Here is a 24706-nt window from a genome sequence, read left to right as displayed (position 1 = left end):
TTAGTTGATGGCACCAGGAAATGTTAAAGTGTGCTTCTTGCTATGGTATTTATAGATAGATGTGACTAAACTTAAGATTTTTGCAGATATTAGTATTTTTAAATTAATCATGTTTGACGTAGAAACACACCGACTGGCTTGAAATGCTTCATGAATTTGATTATACTTTTTTTCTTCATATTTCAACTTTGAGTGTCGATGACTGTCTGTGGGTTTGGTGTGTGTGTAAGTGTTTGTGTGGGTGGATGTGCACGCATATATGAGTGCAGCATCTACAGATGTAGGATCTTAATTTGAGCCAGTTTGCTACAGAAGGAAAATAATTCTGCACCAACAGGAAATGTGAATTATTATGTGGATTATAATTATTAGACATTTTTTGTAGGGGTCGATACATTTTTCATCAGGGCAAATCAAGTCTTACATTTTAAAGTGTAAATTACAAACTTTAGAAGCCTTTTAAAAACTTGAATACGCTACAAGTTAGCGTTTGTTTCTCTGATCAAATTAAGATCCTACATCCATTCTCTGTAGCAAGCAAAACAAATCATTGCTATTGCTAAAGCATAGGCATGATTCTGAGAAATCCTACCGCAAAAGGCATCCAAGCACAAACAGCAATGTATGGCTTTGGAATATAGAGCAGCATCTTTCCAAGACAAGGTTATTGAAAACACTCAAGGTTTCTACATAATGTATGAGAAGCCTTGATGTATAGCCATACAGCCCACTGTTAGGTGTACAGTGGAACTTGGTAATGCACACCGCTATTCTGCTTGGTCTCTCCCTCAGCCTCAGGAGAGAGGATTCACTTATACAGTTCCTGACCTCTGTTAGATCAAAGTGTGAACACAGCTGGTTTTGTCACAGTGTCCTGTCTATCTGTTCTGTGTACTGTGCCTTCAGAAAGTATTCACACCCCTTGATTTTTTCAACATTTAGTTGTGTTAGAGCCTGAATTAAAAATGGATTCAATTGAGATTTATTTTGTCACTGGCCAACACACAATACCCGATAATGTCAAAGTGGAAATATGTTTTTCAATATTTTTTTTTACAAATTAATGAAAAGTTGAGATGTCTTGAGTCAATAAGTATTCAACCCCTTTGATATGGCAAGCCAAAATAAGTTCAGGAGTAAAAATGTGCTTAACAAGTCACATAATAAGTTGCATGGACTCACTCTGTGTGCAATAATAGTGTTTAACATGATTTTTTTAAAACTACCTCATCTCTGTACCCCACACATACAATTATCTGTAAGGTCCTTCAGTGAATTTCAAACACAGATTCAACCACAAAGACCAGGGAGGTTTTCCGATGCCTCACAAAGAAGAGCACCTATTGGTAGATTGGTAAAAAAAAAAATAATACAGACATTAAATATCCTTTTGAGCATTAATTACACTTTGGATGGTGTATCAATACACCCAATCACTACAAAGATACAGGTATCCTTCCTTACTGTGTGCCGGTGAGGAATGAAATCACTCAGGGATTTCACCATGAGGCCAGTGGTGACTTTAAAACAGGAGAAATAGGAGAAAACTGAGAATGGGTCAACAACTTTGTATTTACTCCACAATACCAACCTAATTAAAAAAAGGAAGCAGAATAAAAAAATTCCAAAACACCACCCTCTTTGCAACAAGGCACTAAAGTAATACTGCAAAAAATGTGGCAAAGAAATTAAGTTTTTGTCCTGAATATAAAGTGTTATGTTTGGGGCTAATCCAATACAACACATTACTTAGTACCAATCACCATATTTTCAAGCATAGCCGTGGCTGCATCATGTTATGCTTGTAATTGTTAAGGACTGGGGAGTTTTTCAGGATAAAAAAGAAACGGAATGGAGCACAAGGAACGTCCTAGATTATAACCTGGTTCAGTCTGCTTTCCACCAGACACTGGGAGATGAATTCAGGACAATAAGCTAAAACACAAAGCCAAATCTACACGGACCAAGAAGACACTGAATGTTCCTGAGTGGCCGAGTTACAGTTTTCTCTTAAATCTACTTGAAAATCTATGGCAAGACCTGAAAATGGTTGTCTAGCAATGATCAACAACCAATTTGACAGAGCTTGAAGAATTTTGAAAAGAATAATGGGCAAATGTTGCACAATCCAGGTGTGTAAAGCTTTTAGAAACTTATCCAGAAAAAAGTATGAACATGTATGCACTCACTACTCTAAATCCCTCTGGATAAGAGCGTATGCTAAATGACTAAAATCTAAAAAATCCTGCTCACCAACATCCAGGCTATTAGCTGGTCAAAAGGTCCCTGCGGAATGGACATGGTATTCCCGGTGGTTACTAGACTTGTCAGTCTCAGAGCCGGATCCTCTTTAAAATACTATGACTGTTTCTTGGGCTGCGGCCATATGCAGCAGCAGCACTATATGCTGCAGTGCACTGTGAGTGGCGGTCAGTGCAGGTCATTAGCACAAAGCCGGAATGGGATTCGAGGAGGGAGGTCAGAGGCTGGGTTTTACTCAGACACAGGCAAATTAATTAACAACAGTGATGAGCCGTCCTGGCCTTGACTCTCTCTCTCTCTCTCTCTCTCTCTCTCTCTTTCTGTCACTTGACCTTTATCAGTCCATTCTCAGCTCCATCCTACTACATAAATATCTCTTGCCCCCATCTCTCATACACAGACTCACACATATGCAAATACGCTGGAGATTTATGTAGTTTATGCACATACACTCACTGTGAAAACTGTCAGGGTGGGGAGTCTACAGTATATTCCAGTGTTATTCTGGCCATGCTGAGTAACATAACCTACAGTAACAGCCTAATGAGGTGTCTTTGAGGGTGACGTTAACACCATGTGCACGCTCTCTCTCTCTCACACACACACCCCTTCTTCCTCTGGTTCTGCTCCTGAGAGTTTTATTCAGGAGATGAAGGGACATGTCCTTGTGTGTTTAGACCCTGTTTGCTGTCAACCAAGGTGATACTGGAGCCCAGCCTTTTGTGGAGGGCAGGTGGGATGAGGACAGGAGACTCCAGGGAGAGGGGGCGTAGGCAGACTAGAGAGTAGAGGAAAACAGAGGGTGAGAGGAGGAGACTGTGGCTGGAGACTGTGGCCCGGGTGAGAGGAAAACAGAGGGTGAGAGGAGGAGACTGTGGATGGAGACCGTGGCCCAGCTGAGAGGAAAACAGAGGGTGAGAGGAGGAGACTGTGGCTGGAGACCGTGGCCCGGGTGAGAGAAAAACAGAGGGTGAGAGGAGGAGACTGTGGCTGGAGACCGTGGCCCGGGTGAGAGAAAAACAGAGGGTGAGAGGAGGAGACTGTGGCTGGAGACCGTGGCCCGGGTGAGAGGAAAACAGAGGGTGAGAGGAGGAGACTGTGGCTGGAGACCGTGGCCCGGGTGAGAGGAAAACAGGGTGAGAGGAGGAGACTGTGGCTGGAGACCGTGGCCCGGGTGAGAGGAAAACAGAGGGTGAGAGGAGGAGACTGTGGCTGGAGACCGTGGTCCGGGTGAGAGGAAAACAGAGGGTGAGAGGAGGAGACTGTGGCTGGAGACCGTGGCCCGGGTGAGAGGAAAACAGAGGGTGAGAGGAGGAGACTGTGGCTGGAGACCGTGGCCCGGGTGAGAGGAAAACAGAGGGTGAGAGGAGGAGACTGTGGCTGGAGACCGTGGTCCGGGTGAGAGGAAAACAGAGGGTGAGAGGAGGAGACTGTGGCTGGAGACCGTGGTCCGGGTGAGAGGAAAACAGAGGGTGAGAGGAGGAGACTGTGGCTGGAGACCGTGGTCCGGGTGAGAGGAAAACAGAGGGTGAGAGGAGGAGACTGTGGCTGGAGACCGTGGCCCAGCTGTCATGAATGATTTCTGGAAGCCGAACCTCAAGCCAGCTGTGATTGGTTGTGTTGCCCGTCAGTATTCCGGCCACATCAGCCCCAGCCAGTGGAGCATAGTTTATGTCAGGGCCCACCCTCCTCTCTGTGAGGGGGCTATAAATAGGCGGAGGAGAGGAGAAGAGGAGACAGGAGGCCCAAGGCTCCAACTGTAATGAGATTAAACCCAACCAGCTTCAGCTTCCAGTGTTGGTTGAGCTTTATTTCTGCTTCCTTTCTGCTTTTCAATGTGTGCACGGAAGATATTGACTGTGTCGGCTGCTGCGGTTGCATGAGTGGAGGAAGATTGTGGATTGATCATTCGCGTTTGGATAATCTGTTTGTGTGTCAGTGAGTGTGTTGATGCGTGTGTGTGTGCTCTATATGCATTTGAAAGAGTGTGCGTGTGTGTATGTATGTGTGTGTGTAATGTCCTCATTTTGCAGCCCTCTGGGCATGGCACATCTTCTGAAGATGTTTGTCATGAGGGTAAAGCATTTGTCACTATAGCATTCTGCCATCAGAATGTTGTATTTGCAACCTCAGAGTTGAAACAGTCGACAGGCTCTCCCATTTCCCCCAGTGTGTGTTGTATTCAGTCAGTGCTGGGACTGGGCTTTGTTCAACCTAGTTCCCTCTGTGAAAAGTGATTCTATTTTTTTTGTATTCTATTTTTAGTATGAGGTAGGTAACAAATACCTCAGTGTAAAGGCGTTTGCCATGTTATTGTTAAATCATAAACTATGAATGCCATGCAGAGTAAGTTCCTCGATTCACAGCCATGTTGGCTGAGCGTATGTGTTCCTGTGTGTTTTGAGCCATGCTATTGTGAGTCTGTCTGGGGACATGTAGTGTGGGAGACATCCAGTCTGTTTTGGACATAGTGCTCATTCACAACACCATGCAGTCCACACCCACTTCTATGTGTTACGCCTGCCTGCCTGCCTGCCCGCCTGCCCGCCTGCCCGCCCGCCTGCCCGCCTGCCTGCCTGCCCGCCTGCCCGCCCGCCTGCCTGCCCGCCCACCTGCCTGCCCGCCCGCCCGCCGCCTGCCTGCCCGCCTGCCCGTCCGCCTGCCTGCCCGCCTGCCTGCCCGCCTGCCCGCCTGCCCGCCTGCCTGCCCGCCTGCCTGCCTGGGTGTTACTACACTTCTGGAGTCTCTAGTTGAACTGGAGCTCCTCCGACCATACCTCAGGTCTCATGAGCAAATCGCCTCTCATCATCCCTTCATTTCAACATCAATTACCAGTGCTCTCTGCTCCCTGGTTCCAGTCTGATCTGCTCTCAGCCAGCCTACCAGTCAGCCAGCCAGGCATTAAGCACGGGCCAGCCAGCATAAGCTATCTGTCTCCTTCATCCCCTTCTCATTACAGATAACCAGAAATATGATGTCTATCTACATGAATGTAGCGCACAGCTGAACTCTATTAAAAGGTCATCCATCAATCGCAGCAAGGAGAAATCTGGACAGTATGATGATAGTGAAAGAGGTGTGGTTGTATGGCAGACAAGGTAGACGGAGGAGAAAGAGGAAGAGGGAGCTTGAGGGATAGGATGGTGGTAGAGAAGGAGTCAAATGTTAAAGAGAGATTGTGGAAACAGATGTAGAAGTTTTACCAAGAACACAGATAAAGGAAATGGTAGATTCACCAGCTGCGGCATATAAACCACCGGCAGTTTCTTCAAAGCCAAAATATACAGCAAGCCCTAAAAACTATATTTGCATCTTCTTTCAGACAGGAAGACGATGCCAAAATAACACTTGAGGAATTCAGACTTTTAGAGCTTCTTAACCTTGTCCAACAGAGGTGAGGGATTGGTCCTGACCATGGACAGGTGTAGGGACAACATTATTATTGGTTGAAGTAGGACACCTGCTGCTCAAAACAACAAGCTCTGATGTTGGTCCAATTTAGGAAACATTTGAAGTCTAAAATGAGTTGTTGTTTTTTTTCTAAAAAGGGAGAAAAACCTTAAAAGATTGAAAATACACTAATTAAAACAGTGATAAGAATGACAGACAGGTGAGGCCCACTTACCACACCAGCCAATCCCCACCTCTCCTCTCTCTCTCTCTCTCTCTCTCTCTCTCTCTCTCTCTCTCTCTCTCTCCCCTCTCTCTCTCTCCTCTCTCCTCTCTCTCGCAACCTGTGAGAGGGCAGTGTGAGTGGCTCCCAGGCAGTTTAAAGGGACATTAATCCACCAGATTATCCAGTGTTACCTTCTCTGATGACTAGTTTACCTCGATCAAGGATAATCACTGTGTTCTCACTATTGTTCTGCTATTACTGGTTTAGTTATGACTATTTGTAAAATGATATTGTTTGGCTATACCTGTTTAATTAATATAGGTCTACTGTACTGCTAAGCAATACCAACATCTTGATGTAAGGAAGAGATGTTTATACACTTTTGACTTGTTCCGCAATTTGTATTCCTCTAAGAGCAAATAGAGAGCGGAACCATCAATATCATCCTCCTACAGCTTCTTATCCGGTGCTTCTTATTATGTCACATTATATCAGTAATTATCTGTAATATCAGCTTAGCACCCTAGAATCCATCTTCATGGTATGAAATATGTTTAACTATACGATTGCTAAGATTGCCGTATTAGTGTACATCTCACTTTTAAATTGGCTTTGTTGTGACGGCATTGAGGTGGAAAGATAAGAGATGTGAGATACAGTCGATAGATAGATAGATAGATAGATAGATAGATAGATAGATAGATAGATAGATAGATAGATAGATAGATAGATAGATAGATAGATAGATAGATAGATAGATAGATAGATAGATAGATAGATAGATAGATAGATAGATAGATAGATAGATAGATAGATAGATAGATAGAGAAAGAGTAGCGGAGAGATGGTTAGATGAGGGAGGAATGAATAGAGGGGGAGATGGTGAAGAAGAGGAACAGAGTGACAGTGACACAAAGGTAGCTCTCGATGACTCACACTCTCTGTCTTCCTCCCTCCGTCTCTCTCTCTCCCTCCATCTCTCTCTCTCCCTCCATCTCTCTCTCCTTCTATCTCTCCCCCTCTCTCTCTCTCTCTCTCTCTCTCTCTCTGTCTCTCTCTCTCTCTCTCTCCTTCCATCTCTCTCTCCCTCCATCTCTCTCTCTCCCTCCATCTCTCTCTCCTTCTATCTCTCCCCCTCTCTCTCTCTCTCTCTCTCTCTCTCTCTCTCTCTGTCTCTCTCTCTCTCTCCTTCCATCTCTCCTCCCTCCGTCTCTCTCTCTCCCTCCCCTCTCTCTCTCTCTCTCTCTCTCTCTCTCTCTCTCTCTCTCTGTCTCTCTCTCTCTCTGTCTCTCTCTCTCCAGTTTGGATGTAAATAAAAGAGCCCAGCAGTCTCAGCCTGCAGAGAGGGGGTTATGCGCTCCATCTCAAAGACAGGGTGATACGCTAAAAATACCCCTCCTTGTGTGGGCTGCATACAGCAGGGCGGATGGCTGATTTACACATTACTGATATTTACTGTGCCGGAAGGACAAATATATCAGATGCAACATATGGTCAGGATCAAGATCGAGCCTGGGTTAATGCCTGTTTTGGACTTGTTCGCTCTGAACCTACTTTCCAGGACATCTGCTGCTGGTCAGTCGGTTGTGTTCAGCTATTTGTGCTGATGCCATTTAGTTCATTGAGTTGAATCCCCCTGATGCTTGATCCAATTATCCACCAGTCTCCATTATTGTGCCCACCCACACCACTGGAAGTGCATGTCTCAGTGCATCACAGAGAGAGATGAACTCTGTTAAGCATTGTGAGCAAATCAATATCGCCGCAAAATAAGCCTCTAGCCCTCTGTATTCCAAAACATTTATTTCTCTGGAGACATATCTCTGTGCACTGAGTGCAAGTCATTACAATTTTACAACTCCTAATTTGTTTAGATGCGGCTGGCACAAATGAATTAGAAACACCAATTGAAAACGTTCCTCCATCTGTCTTCTCTCTGGACTGGTTTCCATGTCACTCTACCCATCTGTTTAACTGAGGCTCCAATCACATGCTTCAAAACAACAAGGCACAATGGAAACCCCGCTCCTCTCCCCAAACACAGAGACACGCTGCTCTCTTTCTCTCTCCCCTTCACTCTCTCGGTTTCTCTCTCCTCCCCCCTCACTCACTCACTCTCTCTCTCTGTCTCAGTCTCTCTCTGCCCCTCTCTCCCTCTCTCTCATCTCTCTCTCTCTCTCTCTCTCTCTCTCTCTCTCTCTCTCTCTCTCTCTCTCTCTCTCTCTCTCTCTCTCTCTCTCTTTGAAGAAGGCAACCCTCATTAAACCAAACACTTGTTCATTCTCCCCCTGACATTCCAGTTCAGTAATGCTGGCTAAAATATGTGGATGTTTGAGACACAGTTTTAAACAGTTTCCCTTTTACACTAAACAGCCCCTGGTTCCACAGGGATAATTTACATAAAAAAGGAAGCTTAGTGGAGCGAGCGAAGGACTGTGTGAAAGAGAGAGAAGGAGGAGAGATAGCAGGAGGGGGAGAGTGTATAATAACTGTGGTGGGTGTGTCAGTCAGCTGCAATTAGTCAGGTTAAAGTCAGCATGGGGCCGATGGGGCCGAGCCTCCTGGGACCCACTGGCTGGAACACTGATTCAATAGACTGAGGGCCAGAGCTACACACACACATATACCCAACACACACACATACATGCACAAAAACACACGGTCCAACACTGATCAGCAACACAGAAAGACTGCAGTGCTGCTGATGTACATTTATTATTCAATTCAATGGTTGCAGGTTCAAATGTGCTTTATAGTTGCTTCACACCATAGTCATTATATTGGCACAACTGATGTCATGGGGCTGGTTGAGTGTACATGCATATTCATCATCCATTGACGAATGAACGTAGGTGAGTCATTTATACATGCAGTAGCTGCCTGTTTTCACAGATGGTTTCTAACATTGGTTACTCCAACACACTCACAGTTCAGAAAGGATTCACACCCCTTGACTTTTTCCACATTTTGTTGTGTTACAAATTGGAATTAAAATTGATTTTTGTCATCAATCTACACAAAATACTCTAATGTCAAAGTGGAAGAAAAAATGAAAAAAAGAATGATAAAAGAATGAAAAATAAAACACTAATATGTCTTGATTAAGATAAGTATTCAACCCCCTGAGTCAATACATGTTAGAAACACTTTTGGCAGCGATTACAACTGTGAGTCTTTTTGGGTAAGTCACTAAGAGCTGGATTGTACTTTTTTTGGTATAATTTTGCAAGCTTTGTCAAGTTGTTTGTTGATCATTGCTAAACAGCAATTTTCAAGTCTTGCCATAGATTATCAAGCAGATTTTAGTCTGAACTGTAACTTGGCCACTCAGGAACATTCACAGTCTTCTTAGTAAGTAACTCCAGTGTAGATCTGGCCTTGTGATTTAGGTTCTTGTACTGCTGAAAGATCAATTAGTCTCCCAGTGTCTGTTGGAAAGCAGACTGAAACAGGTTTTCCTATAGAATTTTGCCTGTGCTTAGCTGTATTACATTTATTTTTATCCAACAAAACTCCCTTGCTGGTGACAAGCATACCCATAACATGATGCAGCCACCACCATACTTGAAAATATTAAGAGTGGTACTCAGTGAAGTGTTGTGTTGGAGTTGCCCCAAACTTAACACTTTGTATTAAGGACAAAAAATGCATTTCTTTTCCAATTTTTTGCAGTATTACTTAAGTGCCTTGTTGCAAACAGGATGCATGTTTTGGAATATTTGTTATTCTGTACAGGCTTCTTTCTTTTCACTTTTAGTATTGTGGAGTAACTACAATGTTGTTGATCCATCCTCAGTTTTCTCATATCACAACCATTAAACTCTGTAAATGTTTGGGGTAAAGAGATGGGGTAGTCATAAAAAAAATGTTAACCACAATTATTGAACACAGAATGAGTCCATGCAACATAATATGTGACTTGTTAAGCACATTTGTACTCCTGAACTTATTTAGGCTTGCCATAACAAAATGGTTGAATACTTATTGACTCTAGACATTTCAGCTTTTCATTTTCTATTCAGTTGTCCCCGCCCCCAAAAAAATTCCACTGACATTATGGGATATTGTGTGTAGTGACATAAAATGTAAATTCAGGCTGTAACACAACACAATGTGGAAAAAGTAAAGCGGTGTGAATACTTCGAAGGCGCTGTAACAGTTGAGACATCGTCTACCATTACAAGAGGAACAGTCAACATAATTGATGATGCGATGGTCATTTCATTAGACTGTGACAAAGTTTTGTGAAAAGGAAGCATATTTCACAGCGACGTGCAGACAAGGACCTAGACAGGCTGGAGTTTAGGCATGGTAGAGTTAACGATGGAGGATAAACAGAAAAATGACTGTCGATTTATTCTCTACCTAGACAAAGTTCCTCAGAGAGTTGGAGTAACTGATGTAGTGATGCTAATGCGGTGGGATTGGTGGCTTGGGGGAGAATACAGATGTTCTGGACAAACCACACGGGACCAGAGACACAACTAAACAGAAGGAGGAACAGCATGGGGCTGGGAGCGGTGTGCTTGTGTAATACAGTGTTTTGGGATCCGTTCAATTTACAACCACTGGATTTGTACAATGCATTATACATTCTGAGTGCTGTCAGGTGCTTTAAGTACTATTGTAATTATATGAAATGCTTTAGCTGGGTTGGATTGAACTTGCCTGGTGCCATGGAACTAATAGAATAGTCGCAAAGGCTGCATACCCCGCCCATCTGGCACTTCAGGCTGGCTAAAGCAAACGCTTAAAGTATTTGAAAGATTTAGAATAGTATTTGAATCCATCATTCCTTCACACTGAAATGAGCCTGTGGCTTCACACTACATTTGATGGAGGATACTGAATATCCACTAGAGCGCATCTCTGGATTGAATGAAAGACACCACTATCCACCGGGGGTCAGTCGGCCGAGTGATTGTCTGTGGAATCAATTGTAGCTACTACAGTATGTCATCCTTAAGGTGAGTTCCTGCCTGCTGCCCTGCTAAAACTCTACATGGCTCCAGTACATGGCTCTGAGTCAGGCCCCTCTGGATGGTGTCGCTGATCCTGTGGGCAGGATTATGGCTCTGTAATCCTCTGGCTGTTATCTGACCGACCGCATGCAGCACAGTGGACGGCGGAACTCTCTCCCTCTGTTCTCTCTCTCTCTCTGTCTCAGATGGAGCCGGCCGGCCGGTCAGGGCATCGCTGGGATGACCAGCTGACCAGCCTGTCACTCTGTAGAGAGAATCCCCTCTATCTTCCTCTTTAACTACTCTCTTTAGCTCCCTCTTTCTCTCTTGTCCTCTCTCTCTTTCTCTCTCTCTTTCTCTCTCTCTATCCCTCTTTTTATCTCCCCCTCTCCTCTACCTCCGATCCCCCTGCTTGCATTGCGGTGTCCCTCTGCCCTGTATGAGGCTGGGACTGCCAGATGCCCTCCCTGATCCAAGGGTGGCGCAGCGCCAGGCTCCAGCCAGGCCAGCACTCTCCTCTCCTCAGAGGGCTCAGAGCTCAGGCAGTTGTGCAGGGCAGCTGTGTAAGTGTTGGCCTTTAAAACACAGCCAGAGCAGGCAGGTCTGTGTCATGGCACCGTGAACTGGCGTGAAACAGAGGGCATGCTGGGGCAGGTAGAAGTGGTGAGAGGAGAGGGTGTGTTGTTGTTGGCTTGGCCATCTCATTTGAAATGTGCTTTGAGTTGAGTCGGTGATGGGCGTTCTAGCCTGATATGAACACATGCCCCTGCTCTGCTGCAACAAAGAGTGATAGCTGCTCTGTAATAAAAGCCCTATTACCCTGCCTCATCAGTTGCTGATTCAACATTCAGTTCGGGATTCAACCGTAGCAATAAATACAGTTGTGTTTGTACGATGGGGCCTTAAAAGTAGCCCCTCCCTTCCTTTCCCCCTCACTCCCTCCCTCCACTCTCCCCCCACGCATGTAGCAATCAGGCAGGTGCTAAATGCCTGGGTGAGGCAATGCACAGAGAGAGATTGACATAGCACGTGGAAATTAGCATCTGTGCTTGGCAGAAAAGGAAGCGGAGGCAGGAAATCACTCTCATCCCCCATTCAGGCTGAGGGTAGGCCTGGGCAGCGGGGGGGAGGAGGCACGAGGGAGGGATGGAGGGATGGAGGGGTTGAGGAAGGTTAATCATTAACTTGTGGAGAGAGAGGATAAGAATGAGAGGGATCGATTTTGGAAAGTGACTTTAATAAATGAAGGCTCCAGCTCTCCTCCATCCGTTCCTAGAGAGAGAGAGAGAGAGAGAGAGAGAGAGAGAGAGAGAGAGAGAGAGAGAGAGAGAGAGAGAGAGAGAGAGAGAGAGAGAGAGAGAGAGAGAGAGAGAGAGAGAGAGAGAGAGAGAGAGAGAGAGAGAGAGAGAGAGAGAGAGAGAGAGAGAGAGAGAGAGAGAGAGAGAGAGAGAGAGAGAGAGAGAGAGAGAGAGAGAGAGAGAGAGAGAGAGAGAGAGAGAGAGAGAGAGAGAGAGAGAGAGAGAGCTCCTAGTGTGTTGTTAATATATAATCAATGGGAGGGGGGGGGTTCATTGGAAGGAGTGAGAATGTAAATCTTTCTTGTCCCTTAAAGACTCTCAGGTTTAATTAAACTAATCCGCACATTGACTCAGGCTTCAAAGCCTTTCAACGCTGCGTTATTAATGGAATATAATCAAATTCTCTCTCTTTGTTATAGAAATGTGTTGCATAGAGAGGAGGGTTAGGAGTATGGCTGCAGAGCAGGGAAAATGGTTTAGATACTCATAGTGTTAAGGAGCAGCATATACTGCAACATTCATTGCAAGAAAAGCCTAGATAGAACATCATCTTGATTTAGCAATTCAATAAGACAAGCCGCTTACAGCACCTGCCAGTACAAAGGTCCCTACTCAGCCATTATACCATTGAGCTGAGCATTTTATAGTATTTGCTCAAGCGATGAAGGTGGTTTATAGGTTTCCCATGGCAATGAAAACATATCCAATAGTCATGCAATTTGAACTGGCAGTAACTGCCATCTTGTTGCTGTGTCCATTACTGTGCTTGTGTCTAGTGTGAGATGTGTTGACGCTATGCTACGTCTCCTAGCCACTGGAATAAGTAGAAAAACACGGGTGAGCTACATGATAAACTGCTGTTTTAATTAGCCAGCTCCTCTTTCACTCTCTCTCCTCATTGAGCTGTGAGGGTTGTTATCTTACAAAGGAAGGAGTCGCCCAGCTGGCACACATCCCTTTTCCTGTGAGACCTCTGATCATCATGTCATTGTCCACAGTCCTCCTCTCCAGGGGTTCTGTTATCACATAATGAAAGAGAAGTAGCTGTCCACAGTCATCCCATCTTGGAATCAAGTTCAAGTTTTATTGTCACATGCACAAGTACAGTGAAATGCTTAACTTGCATGCTCTACCCAACAGGGCAGTAATCCAATATCAAAATAGTGTAACTAATAAAACATTTTTTTAAATACATGTACAGTACCAGTCAAACGTTTGGACACATCTACTCAGTCAAGGGTTTTTCTTTATTTTTGCTATTTTGTAAATTGTAGAGCAATAGTGAAGACATAAAAACTATGAAATAACACATATGGAATCATGTAGTAACCAAAAAAGTGTTAGGAACAAATCAAAATATGATTGAGATTTGAGATTCTTCAAAGTAGCCATCCTTTGCCTTGATGACAGCTTTGCACACTCTTGGCATTATCTCAACCAGCTTCATGAGGTAGTCACCTGGAATGCATTTCAATTAACAGGTGTGCCTTGTTAAAAGTTCATTTGTGGAATTTCTTTCCTTCTTAATGTGTTTGAGCCAATCAGTTGTGTTGCGACAAGGTAGGGGTGCTATACAGAAGATAGCCCTATTTGGTAAAAGACCAAATCCATATTAACAGCTCAAATAAGCAAAGAGAAATGACAGTACATCATTACTTAAAGACATGAAGGTCAGTCAATACATACAATTGTGGAGTAGCAAAAACCATCAAGCGCTATGATGAAACTAGCTCTCATGTGGACCGCCACAGGAAAGGAAGACCCGGAGGTACCTCTACTGCTGAGGATAAATTCAGTAGAGTTACCAGCCTCAGATTGCAGCCCAAATAAATGCTTCACAGAGTTCAAGTAAGAGACACATCTCAACATCAACTGTTCAGAGGAGACTGCGTGAATCACGCCTTCATGGTCGAATTGCTGCAAAGAAACCACTACTAAAGGACACCAATAATAACAAGAGACTTGCTTGGGCCAAGAAAGACGAGCAATGGACATTAGACTGGAAATTTGTCTGATGAGTCCAAATTTGAGATTTTTCGTTCCAACCGCCGTGTCTTTGTGAGACGAGTAAGTGAATGGATGATCTCCACATGTGTGGTTCCCACCATGAAGCATGGAGGAGGAGTGATGGTGTGGGGGTGCTTTGCTGGTGACACTGTGGGGGAATCATTTAGAATTCAAGGCACAGTTAACCAGCATGGCTACCACAGCATTCTGCAGCAATACACCATCCCATCTGGTTTGCGCTTAGGGGGACTATCATTTGATTTTCAACAGGACAATGACCCAAAACACACCTCCAGGCTGTGTAAGGGCTATTTGACCAAGAAGGAGAGTGATGGAGTTCTGCATCAGATGACCTGGCCTCCACAATCACCTGACCTCGACCCAATTGAGATGGTTTGGGATGAGTTGGACCGCAGAGTGAAGGAAAAGCAGCCAACAAGTGCTCAGCATATATGGGAACTCCTTCAAGACTGTTGGAAAAGCATTCCAGATGAAGCTGGTTGAGAGAATGCCAAGAGTGTGCAAAGCTGTCATCAAGGCAAAGGGTGGCTACTTTAAAGAATCTAAAATCTAAAACATATTTTAATTTGTTAAACACTTTTTTGTTTACTACATGATTCCATATGTGTTATTTCATAATTCTGATGTCTTCACTATTATTCTACAATGTAGAAAAAAATTTAAATAAAGAAAAATCCTTGAATGAGTAGGTATGTCCAAACTGTGAAATGTTGTGTCCAGTTTTATTACTTAATAATTGATAATATGATTATTGACTTTTTACAAGCATCGACCCCGTGCAGCTTTTAATTGCATTCATCACAATGAGTAGGAATCCTTCAGCAGTCAGAGATGTCAGATCAGAGCAATGTTCCCATAGCCCATGTTTCATAAAGGACTGTTCGTGAGTGACTTAAGAGGGCTATGCTCAGGCGGGTCCCTTGTGCCCCACAAACAAATGGGAGCTGAGCTCCCCTCTACCATCCTGCTGGTGCCTTCTTCTTTTTCCTTCATTATTCTGGGGTGAGTCACTGGAAGAGAGACAAATGACAGAGATAGAGGCAGAAAAGGAAAGGAAGGGTCTTGAAAAACAGCAGACAGTGACAGTGTGGGAGGAGAGAGAGAGAGAGGGAGAGGGAGAGGGAGAGAGAGAGCAGGGGGAAATGGGTGGTTGACAAGGCATCTCATCTCTATAGTGTTCTACTCTGTGGATAGTCTTTGTGCCGCTATCTGCCTTGTCTAGTCAGCCTAGTGGTATGTAGAATTCATGCACCGTTACCTCTGCTGCTGCTGCTGCAAAAACAAAGAAACGGATGACACAAGATTCACATTAGCATATAAAACAAACACATACACACAAACTCACTGTTGTACACATGCACATACACAAGCGTTCCTGCATACATGCAGATAAACTCTTCTCTTGTCTCTCTTCTTTTTGTCAGAAACAACACACACACACTCTGATGTGTATGCAGATACAGTACATTTTAAAATGATTTTCTTGGAGTAGGGGTGTGTTTGTGTAGTAGCTCTGTTCTTGGTCAGTAGGCCTATGTCTTTCTGTGGACTGCAAAGGTCAAGAAGCTTGGCTGTTGGCTTGGCTGTTGATGTTTAAAAAGAATGTTTTGGAAACAAATCATGCATGCTCTTGTAAACATTTCCACAGGCCATGAGTCACTCCTCCTTCTCTTCTCCTCTGCCATTCCCTCCTTTTTCTCCTCGACTCCTTTCTCCATCCTCATCCACTTTGTCTCTCTCTCTCTCTCTCTCTCTCTCTCTCTCGATACTGCCGGTGGTCTGTTGCTGCTAGAGAAACTGTGAGCAGTGAGATAAGGAGAGAGAAAGAGAGCACACGCTTGAAGCAGGGGGAGGTGAAGAAAGTAAAGGAGAAAAAACAGGCAGAGAAAGCGAAGAAAAGAAGAGAGAAAGATTAGGAAACGGAGCAGCGGACCGGCCAGCGTCGGTATGTCCTCCAGGTGGTGTGGGTGTGAGTGAGACATCGGGCAGACGCCCGGGCAGAGTGGCAGCCACAGTGTCCCTGAGGGGCCTGGTCGTGGAGGACAAGGACAGCGTGGCAGGAGGAGGACACACAGGATAAGTATATGGACTCAGACAGAGCGATAGGGAGTGAGAGCTGAGCTAGTGAAATATCAGAAGCCCTCTCCTGAGAGTGGCCCTGTTCAGATAGCTGATAGCTGAGAGAGAGGCTGTGGGTTACAGCTGCACCGCCGCCCTTCAGTGACAGAATAAACAAAAACAAACCTACACAGGAAGAACAAACTGCTGAGAAACAGGGAACAAAGTGGTGTGGAGGTGAACACAGGAAGTGAGCCAACGCAGCAGTAATACAAGGCTTCAGGATCAAAGCTTGAAGACTTCAACTGAACGTGGACTCTGACGATTGGGACCAGGAATTAAACTATAGGATTAGGGTCTGTTATCAAAGGCTTTCTGACTGGCAGGATTTTGTGCTGGTGTGTGCAGGAGAACTCTCTTTGTCTGGGATGTGAGCTGTGCTACTGAACCGTGGAACAAGGCGGGGGGGGAGCGTAGGAGGGAGAGTGACTGACAGACCGATTGGAAGGTTGAAGTGTTGGCAGTGGCAGACAAAGTTTGATAGACAGAGTTTTTTCTGGAGGGACAGAGAGAGAGAAGAAGAGGGAGGGAGGGATGGTGGTTTCTTCCGTCAGTCCTCTCCGTCGTGCCCAGAGCTTCCAGAGATGAGTCAGAGGAAACTAACACGACAGATGAATCTGTGGGAGACCCCCGAGGGGTTGACCACGCCCAGCCTGACCCCCACCTCTCCCTATGTCACCTCCGCTAACTCACCTGTGTCCCCTGATCACGACCACACTCGGGGACACGGGAATTCCGTGTTTTTCCGCCGTATGAAGCTCAACCGCAGTATAGAGCGCAGACGGGCGTCTCACTCCCACCTTCCTCTCAGGTATTCATGGTGTTCAAGTAGCCATGCACAGTTAATAGGCCCTGTGATGTGGTGTGTGTGTGTGTGTGTGTGTGTGTGTGTGTGTGTGTGTGTGTGTGTGTGTGCTTGCGCATGTGTGTGGCTTCACAATGTCTCCCTCCATGATGTGCTTTTCATTTTTGATGAAGCTGTAGAAACATTCATGGTTCAAAAAAGAGAAATCCCCCTCTAAACCTAAGAAGTATGTTTCTGTGTACACTTTGGCTAAACTCTCACTAAGCTTCAGTTTGACTGGATCCCTTTGAGATTATTCCTAATCTTGTGTTTGGGGTCATGTGGTTGTCTGTAAGGCTAGATTGCTATGGTGCTCTTGTGTATATATGCAGATCAGATGTCCTGGGCTGAACTGTTGTTTATACATGTCTGTCTCTCCTTCAGAACCTCATTTATTTTATTTTATTTTTTGGTGGGGTGGATCAGCTTTCATATCGCAGATAAATTGTAGCTTCCATCAAAGTAATTGTCTGCATCATTTCCAATCCTCCATATATATTGTTTTAAATATCTCAATATCAATTCATTTCTGGGTAACAATAAGTAACTTAGTGAGATTGTTTTAAATTAAAATGGTCAAAATGATTAAAAAAATAGCTCCTTTAGCAAAGAGCAATTTCTCAAGAAAGAATTTTGCTAGGACTGTCTGTCCGGGAGTGGTCTGAGTGGGGAGGGGAATACTAGGTGTTATTGGCAGAGAGGTTTGGAACTCTCTTTCTTATTGGTCTGTTACCTAATTTACCGTCTGGTGATGTCACCAGGCAGGCCAAAACTTCTTCCTACCTATGGTTGCAAAATTCCGGGAACATTCAATAAATTCACTGGTTTTCCCAAAATCGCGGTTGGAGCTTTCACGGAATCAGGAGAGAATCAGCAGGGAATCCAGACTCCTCACACAGGCAATTTCAGGCTCTCTTTTTAAACAGCTCTTACACTAAAAGGGCATTATCATCGTTTTTACAAATTCACAGATTTATTCCAACCTCTTAGTGTGTAAATATATATAAAACACAGGAAAATGCCTTTAATGAAGCATTGATCCAGACAACTTTCCTGTCTCTCTCACTTTGTCTTTCAGTTTTGACTCAGAGAATGGTCCGTCGCCCGGCCGCAGCCCCATGGATTCGCAGGCGAGTCCTGTGCTGGGGCTGCACCCCTCCTTTACCACAGAGGGGTGCAGGAGTCGCGGGGAGCGCAGGGAGTCCTTCCTGTACCGATCAGACTCTGACTATGACATGTCCCCCAAGACCATGTCACGCAACTCCTCCATCAACAGTGAGGGGTGAGTATCAAACCTGGGCGGGGTTTGAACTTATAAGACTATTCCATTGGTTCCATTGCGCCAGGCAAACTCAATCAAGCCCAGCTAAAGTATTGTGCTATTTAAACCCTGGTTTGGTGAGTATGTACCCCCTTACATTCTCCACTTCCTGTGTTCATCACATGCCATCAAAACCACCTTGGCTAATCCACATGGTTAAATCCACTCTGAGTTGAAAGTAGCCTCACTGACACTCCAGATTTCTGCAACACTATACATTACTCACTATACAATCACAGTCAACCGACTTGGCATTTATGATTATTATGATTATGGCAGTATTATGCTAATGTAAAAATCTTTTTCGCTTCACAGCGGTGTAATTTGTCTTGGTCTGCTTCCATTTCAGAAAGATGCTTTTTGGTCAGAACCAAAAATATTTTGTTTAGATTCAGATAGTGCTATGGATACCATTGGTTCACATATATATCCGGTATCTGTTAATGTAAACTGTCATAGAGGTTACACTTCAGCGATAACTCTCCATCTATCCTGCTGACTTTACTGTCATCTCCTTCCTTTGTTCATTTTCTATCTCTCTTTCTACAGGCATGCAGAAGATCTCATAGTCACCCCTTTTGCTCAGGTAAGCACCAGCTCTGCAGTTTGTTGATGAACTAGCGTACACTTCACCCTGCCAGCCTAAAGATAGAACATGCAGTAAAGAACTTGAAAGGGGCTAAAATGAGTATGTAGTGAATTTGTCTCGCTCCGCTCTCTGCCCCTCTCCCCACCGCCCCCACCACCCACCGTCCGTCCATCCCCCAGGTGTTGGCCAGTCTACGAACTGTAAGAAGCAACTTCACCATCCTCGCCAATGTCACGACACCCACTAACAAGTCAGTAGCATTCTGTCAGCCACGTTACCCTTTCAACCCCTCTTAATGTGGTCACATCTCTCTTCTCTATCGAAGCATGAATGATATCTTCCCACTGTGTCTATATTGTAACTGTGCAGTCCTTAGTTTCACTGGAATATGAAGAGTTTATTTCCAAAACACTATATCAACCAATTTTTCACATTTGTGTTTTTCTCATCAGGAATGATTAATTGTGGGTACCTTCATGTGTGTGTAAAATATTACTGTTCTCAGATGTTTTTAGTTATTTGTTACATTTCACTGTGTAAAACCTAACAATACTCCTTGTTTCTCTGAGAATGAGGTGGATATATAGCATTTTGCAAAAAAATACATTATTATTTGTCTCTGAAATGAAACGATCAAGTAATAGATTTAAACAAATACATGTCTGTCATTGAACAATCAAATGCCATGATTAGATAGTGAAAAAACACCAATCTGTTTCATAATTTCGTTAAACAATAACAGTTAATTTACCAACATTTCTGAAAATGGATATTGAGCGTTTTTGATTGAAACTCTTCATATGTAGTTTTAGTAAATATCACATTTCTTCCTTCTATTTTGTCAGAACTGTGTCATATCAGTAGGCTATAATGTGGCAATACTCTCATCACATTGTGTCTTTATCGTATTCTGCTGAGATCATCATGTCCCCAATGGAAGTCCCTGACTGACTGACTGACTACCTGAAAGACTGCCTGACTGGCTGACTACCTGACTGACTGACTGACTGACTACTCACAAGGATAGAAGTGGTCAATAATGCTAAATATATCATCCTTTGTAATGCAAGGAACAGGCAGAACATGAGTTGGCAGGCTTTTTAGCAGTACGTCAATATGAGCAGTAACAATGCACCGTGGAATTATCTAGAGCCATAATTAGTGAGCATGATGCTCTCAGCTCCAAACAGAATCCTCCCTCACTAGACTGCAAGTTGAACCTCCATGTAGAGAAAGAGACAGCTGAGAGCTGAGAGAGCCTCGCTTAAAAGGAGGCATTGTTTTTAATATTATTGGCTACAACAATATTTCAAAGGACTGCGATGCAGATCTATGCAAATAGTTTATGATTCCTCACGAATTTTATTGTCCATAATACAGATGAGGTTAAATATGTTTGTTTATCTATTCCCTGTGTTATGTTGTTACGCTACACTATGCATGCCCTATACAACTGTAATGTTCTTAGAGTCCACTAGAGAGCACTCTTTATCATTTCCTCTGATGATGTAATCATCTATTTGTCCACAGGAGGTCACCAGTGACAAGCCAACCCACTGTTCCTCAGGCAACACTCTCTGGTAGGTTTCCTGCTAAAATGACCTGTAGTCGCTACTGATTGGGAACACTCTCCAACACAACTCACAGTGTTTTGGTAGTGTGCACTCAAGCTTCCAAAAATGCACAGATATTAATAGGAGAATTTGCAGCACCATGGCCTGTGGCTTTCTCAATAACGGATACCAATAGGCTGCATTTAATTCTGCAGATGATTTGAATAAATAAGTGTCAATCTGGAGTCTCAACTGAACAATTCTAAGAAATTACAAATGTAGCAATTTGGCTGATACAGTTCAAGAGAACAGATGCAGAGAATATGACCGTTACACAGACCATTATATTATGATACACTATATTATATCAATGCTGAGATCATACCGGTTATAATAATACATACAGCACATTAATGCCACCCTCTTCTCTCCTGTGTATGTGTGTAGATGAGACGTACCAGCAGATGGCCAGGGAGACTCTGGCTGAGTTAGACTGGTGTCTGGACCAGCTGGAGACCATCCAGACCCACCGCAGCGTCGGTGACATGGCCTCCAACAAGGTACTACCACTTTTACCAGTACCATTACCCTTCACCATCACTACCACTAGCCTGCACCACCACTACCACTACCACTACCTGTACCCTACACAACCGCTACCACTACCCTACACAATCACTACCACCACCACTACCATTACCACTACCACTACCCTGCACAACCACTACCACTACCCAACACCAACACTACCACCACCACTACTACTACTACTACCACTAGCCCGCACCACCACTACTCTACACTACCACTACCACTACCACCACCACTACTACTACCACTACCACTAGTCCGCACCACCACTACCACAACCTTACACTACCACGACCACCACCACTACCACTACCACTACCACTAGCCCGCACCACCACCACCACTAACTTACACTACCACTACCACCACCATTACTTCTACCACTACCACTACCCTACACCACCACTACCACTACTACTACCACTAGCCCGTACTACCACCACCACTAACACTCCCACTACCCTACACCACCACTACCCAACACCACCACTACCACAACTACTACCACTAGCCAGCACCACCACTAACACTAACACACCACCACTACCACTAGCCCAAACCACCACTACCACCATCCTACACCACCACAATCACTAGCCCAAACCACCACTACCACTACCCTACACTACCACTACCACCACCACTACCACTACCCTACACCACCACTACTACTACCACCACCACTACCACTACCCTACACCACCACTACAACAACCCTACACTACCACTACCCTACACCACCACTACCACTAGCCTGCACCACCACTACCACTACCCTACATTACCACTACCACGACCACTGCCCGACACCACCACGACCACTACCCTACACCAACACTACCACTACCCTACACCAACACTACCACTACCCTACACCACCACTATGTCTACCCACACCACCACTATCAATACACTACACCACCTCTACCACTACCACTACAACTACCCTACCCTACACTACCACCACCACTACCCTACACCACCACTACACTACACCACCACTACCACTACCCTACACTACGCTACACCACCACTACCCTACACCACCACTTCCCTACACTACCACTACCCTACCACTACCACCCCCACTACCACTAAAATACACTACCACCACCACTAACACTACACCACCACTATGTCTACCCACACTGCCACTACCACTACCCTACACCACCACGATCACTACCCTACACTACCACCACCACGACCACTACCCTACACCACCACTATGTCTACCCACACCACCACTATCACTACCCTACACCACCTCTACCACTACCACTACCTTACACTACCACCACCACGACCACTACCCTACACTACCCTACACCACCACTACCACTACCCTACACCTCCACTAACACCACCACTACCACTACCCTACACCACCTCTATGACTACCCACACTGCCACTATCACTATTCTTCACCACCACTACTACTAACACCACCAATATGTCTACACCAGCACAACTATCCTACACCACCACAACTACCACCACCACTACCCTACACCACCACTACCACTACCCTACACCACAACTACCACCACCTCTACCACTACCCTACACAACAACTACCACCACCACTACCACTACCCTACACCACCACTATGTCAACCCACACCGCCACTGTCACTACACCACCACCACTAACACCACCCTACACCACCAATATGTCTACCCGTAACTACCCCTACCACTAACCTACACCACCACTACCACTACCCTACCCTACACTACCACTACCACCACCACTACCACTACCCTACACTACCACCACCACTACCACTACCCTTCACTACCAGTACCCTACACCACCACTATGTCAACCCACACCGCCGCTATCGAAACCCTACACCACCTCTACCACTACCACTACAACTACCCTACACTACCACCACCACTACCACTACCACTACTCTACACTACCACTACCACTACCCTACACCACCACTATGACAACCCACACCGCCACTATCACTACTCTGCACCACCACTACCACTACCACTACAACTACCCTACCCTACACCACCACTACCCTACACCACCACTACACTACACCACCACTACCACTACCCGTAACTACACTACCAATACCACTACCCGTAACTACCACTACCACTTCCCTACACTACCAATACAACTACCCGTAACTACCACTACCACTTCCCTACACTACCAAAACCACTACCCGTAACTACCCCTACCACTACCACTACCACTACACTACACCACCACCACCACTACCACTTTTTTACACCACAATTACCACTACCCTACACTACCAATACCAATACCCTACACCACCAATATGTCTGCCCACACCACCACTACCACTACCCTATACCACCACAACTACCACCACCACTACCACTACCTTACACCAGAACTACAACCACCACTACCCTACACCACAACTACTATCACCACTACCACCACCCTACACCACAACTACCACCACCACTACCACTACCCTACACTACAACTACTACCACCACTACCACTACCCTACATCACAACTACCACCACCACTACCCTACACCACCACTACCACTACTCTACACCACAACTACCACTACCACTACCCTACACCTCCACCACCACTACTCCATCACGGCCACTACCCTACACCACCACCACCACTACCCTACATCACCACCACCACCACTACCCTACATCACCACCACCACCACTACCCTACATCACCACCACCACCACTACCCTAGAATACCAATACCACTCCCCTTAACAAACACTACCACTACCCTACACCACCACTATGTCAACCCACACCGCCACTGTCACTTCCCTACACCACCACTACCACTACCCTACACCACCAATATGTCTTCCCACACCGCCATTACCACTACCCTACACCACCACAACTACCACCACCACTACCACTACCCTACACCACCACTACCCTACACCACCACCACCACTACCCTACACTACACGACCACCACCACTACCACTACCATTACCCTACCACTACCACCCCCACTACAACTACCATACACTACCACCACCACTAACACTACCCTACACCATCACTATGTCTACCCACACTACCACTACCACTACCCTACACCACCACTACCACTACCATACACTACCACCACCACTACCCTACACTACCACTACCACTACCCTACACTACCACTCTCCTACCACAACCACCCCCACTACCCATCACTACCACTACCACTGCCCTACCACTACCCTACCACTACCACCATTACTACCCTACACCACCACCACTACCCTACCTACACCACCACTACCAATACCCTATACCAACACTATATCTATCCACAACGCCACTATCACCACCCTACACCACCTCTACCACTACCCTACACCACCACTACCCTACACCACCACTATGTCAACCCACACCGCCACTGTCACTACACTACACCACCACTACCACTACCCTACACACCAATATGTCTTCCCACACCGCCACTACCACTACCCTACACCACCACAACTACCACCACCACTACCACTACCCTAC

At 45.3% G+C, this 24706-nt stretch overlaps 1 protein-coding gene across 1 annotated transcript in view; it reads left to right on the top strand.

Annotated features, from left to right (window-relative positions):
* Nucleotides 1-16726: 16726 nt before the first annotated feature.
* The window catches only part of LOC106601141 (cAMP-specific 3',5'-cyclic phosphodiesterase 4B), a 31183-nt gene continuing 23203 nt past the window's right edge, over nt 16727-24706 (top strand). Inside the window, exons 1-6 of the mRNA XM_045715116.1 lie at nt 16727-17094; nt 18206-18409; nt 18998-19034; nt 19217-19287; nt 20568-20617; nt 21038-21150. Of these exons, the coding sequence (XP_045571072.1) occupies nt 16868-17094; nt 18206-18409; nt 18998-19034; nt 19217-19287; nt 20568-20617; nt 21038-21150 (702 nt within the window). The 5' untranslated portion in view covers nt 16727-16867. The remainder of the gene's footprint in view (nt 17095-18205; nt 18410-18997; nt 19035-19216; nt 19288-20567; nt 20618-21037; nt 21151-24706) is intronic.

Source organism: Salmo salar, chromosome ssa03, assembly GCF_905237065.1.
Source record: "Salmo salar chromosome ssa03, Ssal_v3.1, whole genome shotgun sequence".
In the NCBI taxonomy this organism is placed as follows: Eukaryota; Metazoa; Chordata; class Actinopteri; order Salmoniformes; family Salmonidae; genus Salmo; species Salmo salar.
The sequence above is the reverse complement of the archived record's forward strand: the minus strand, read 5'-3'. Positions and strand labels throughout refer to the sequence as shown.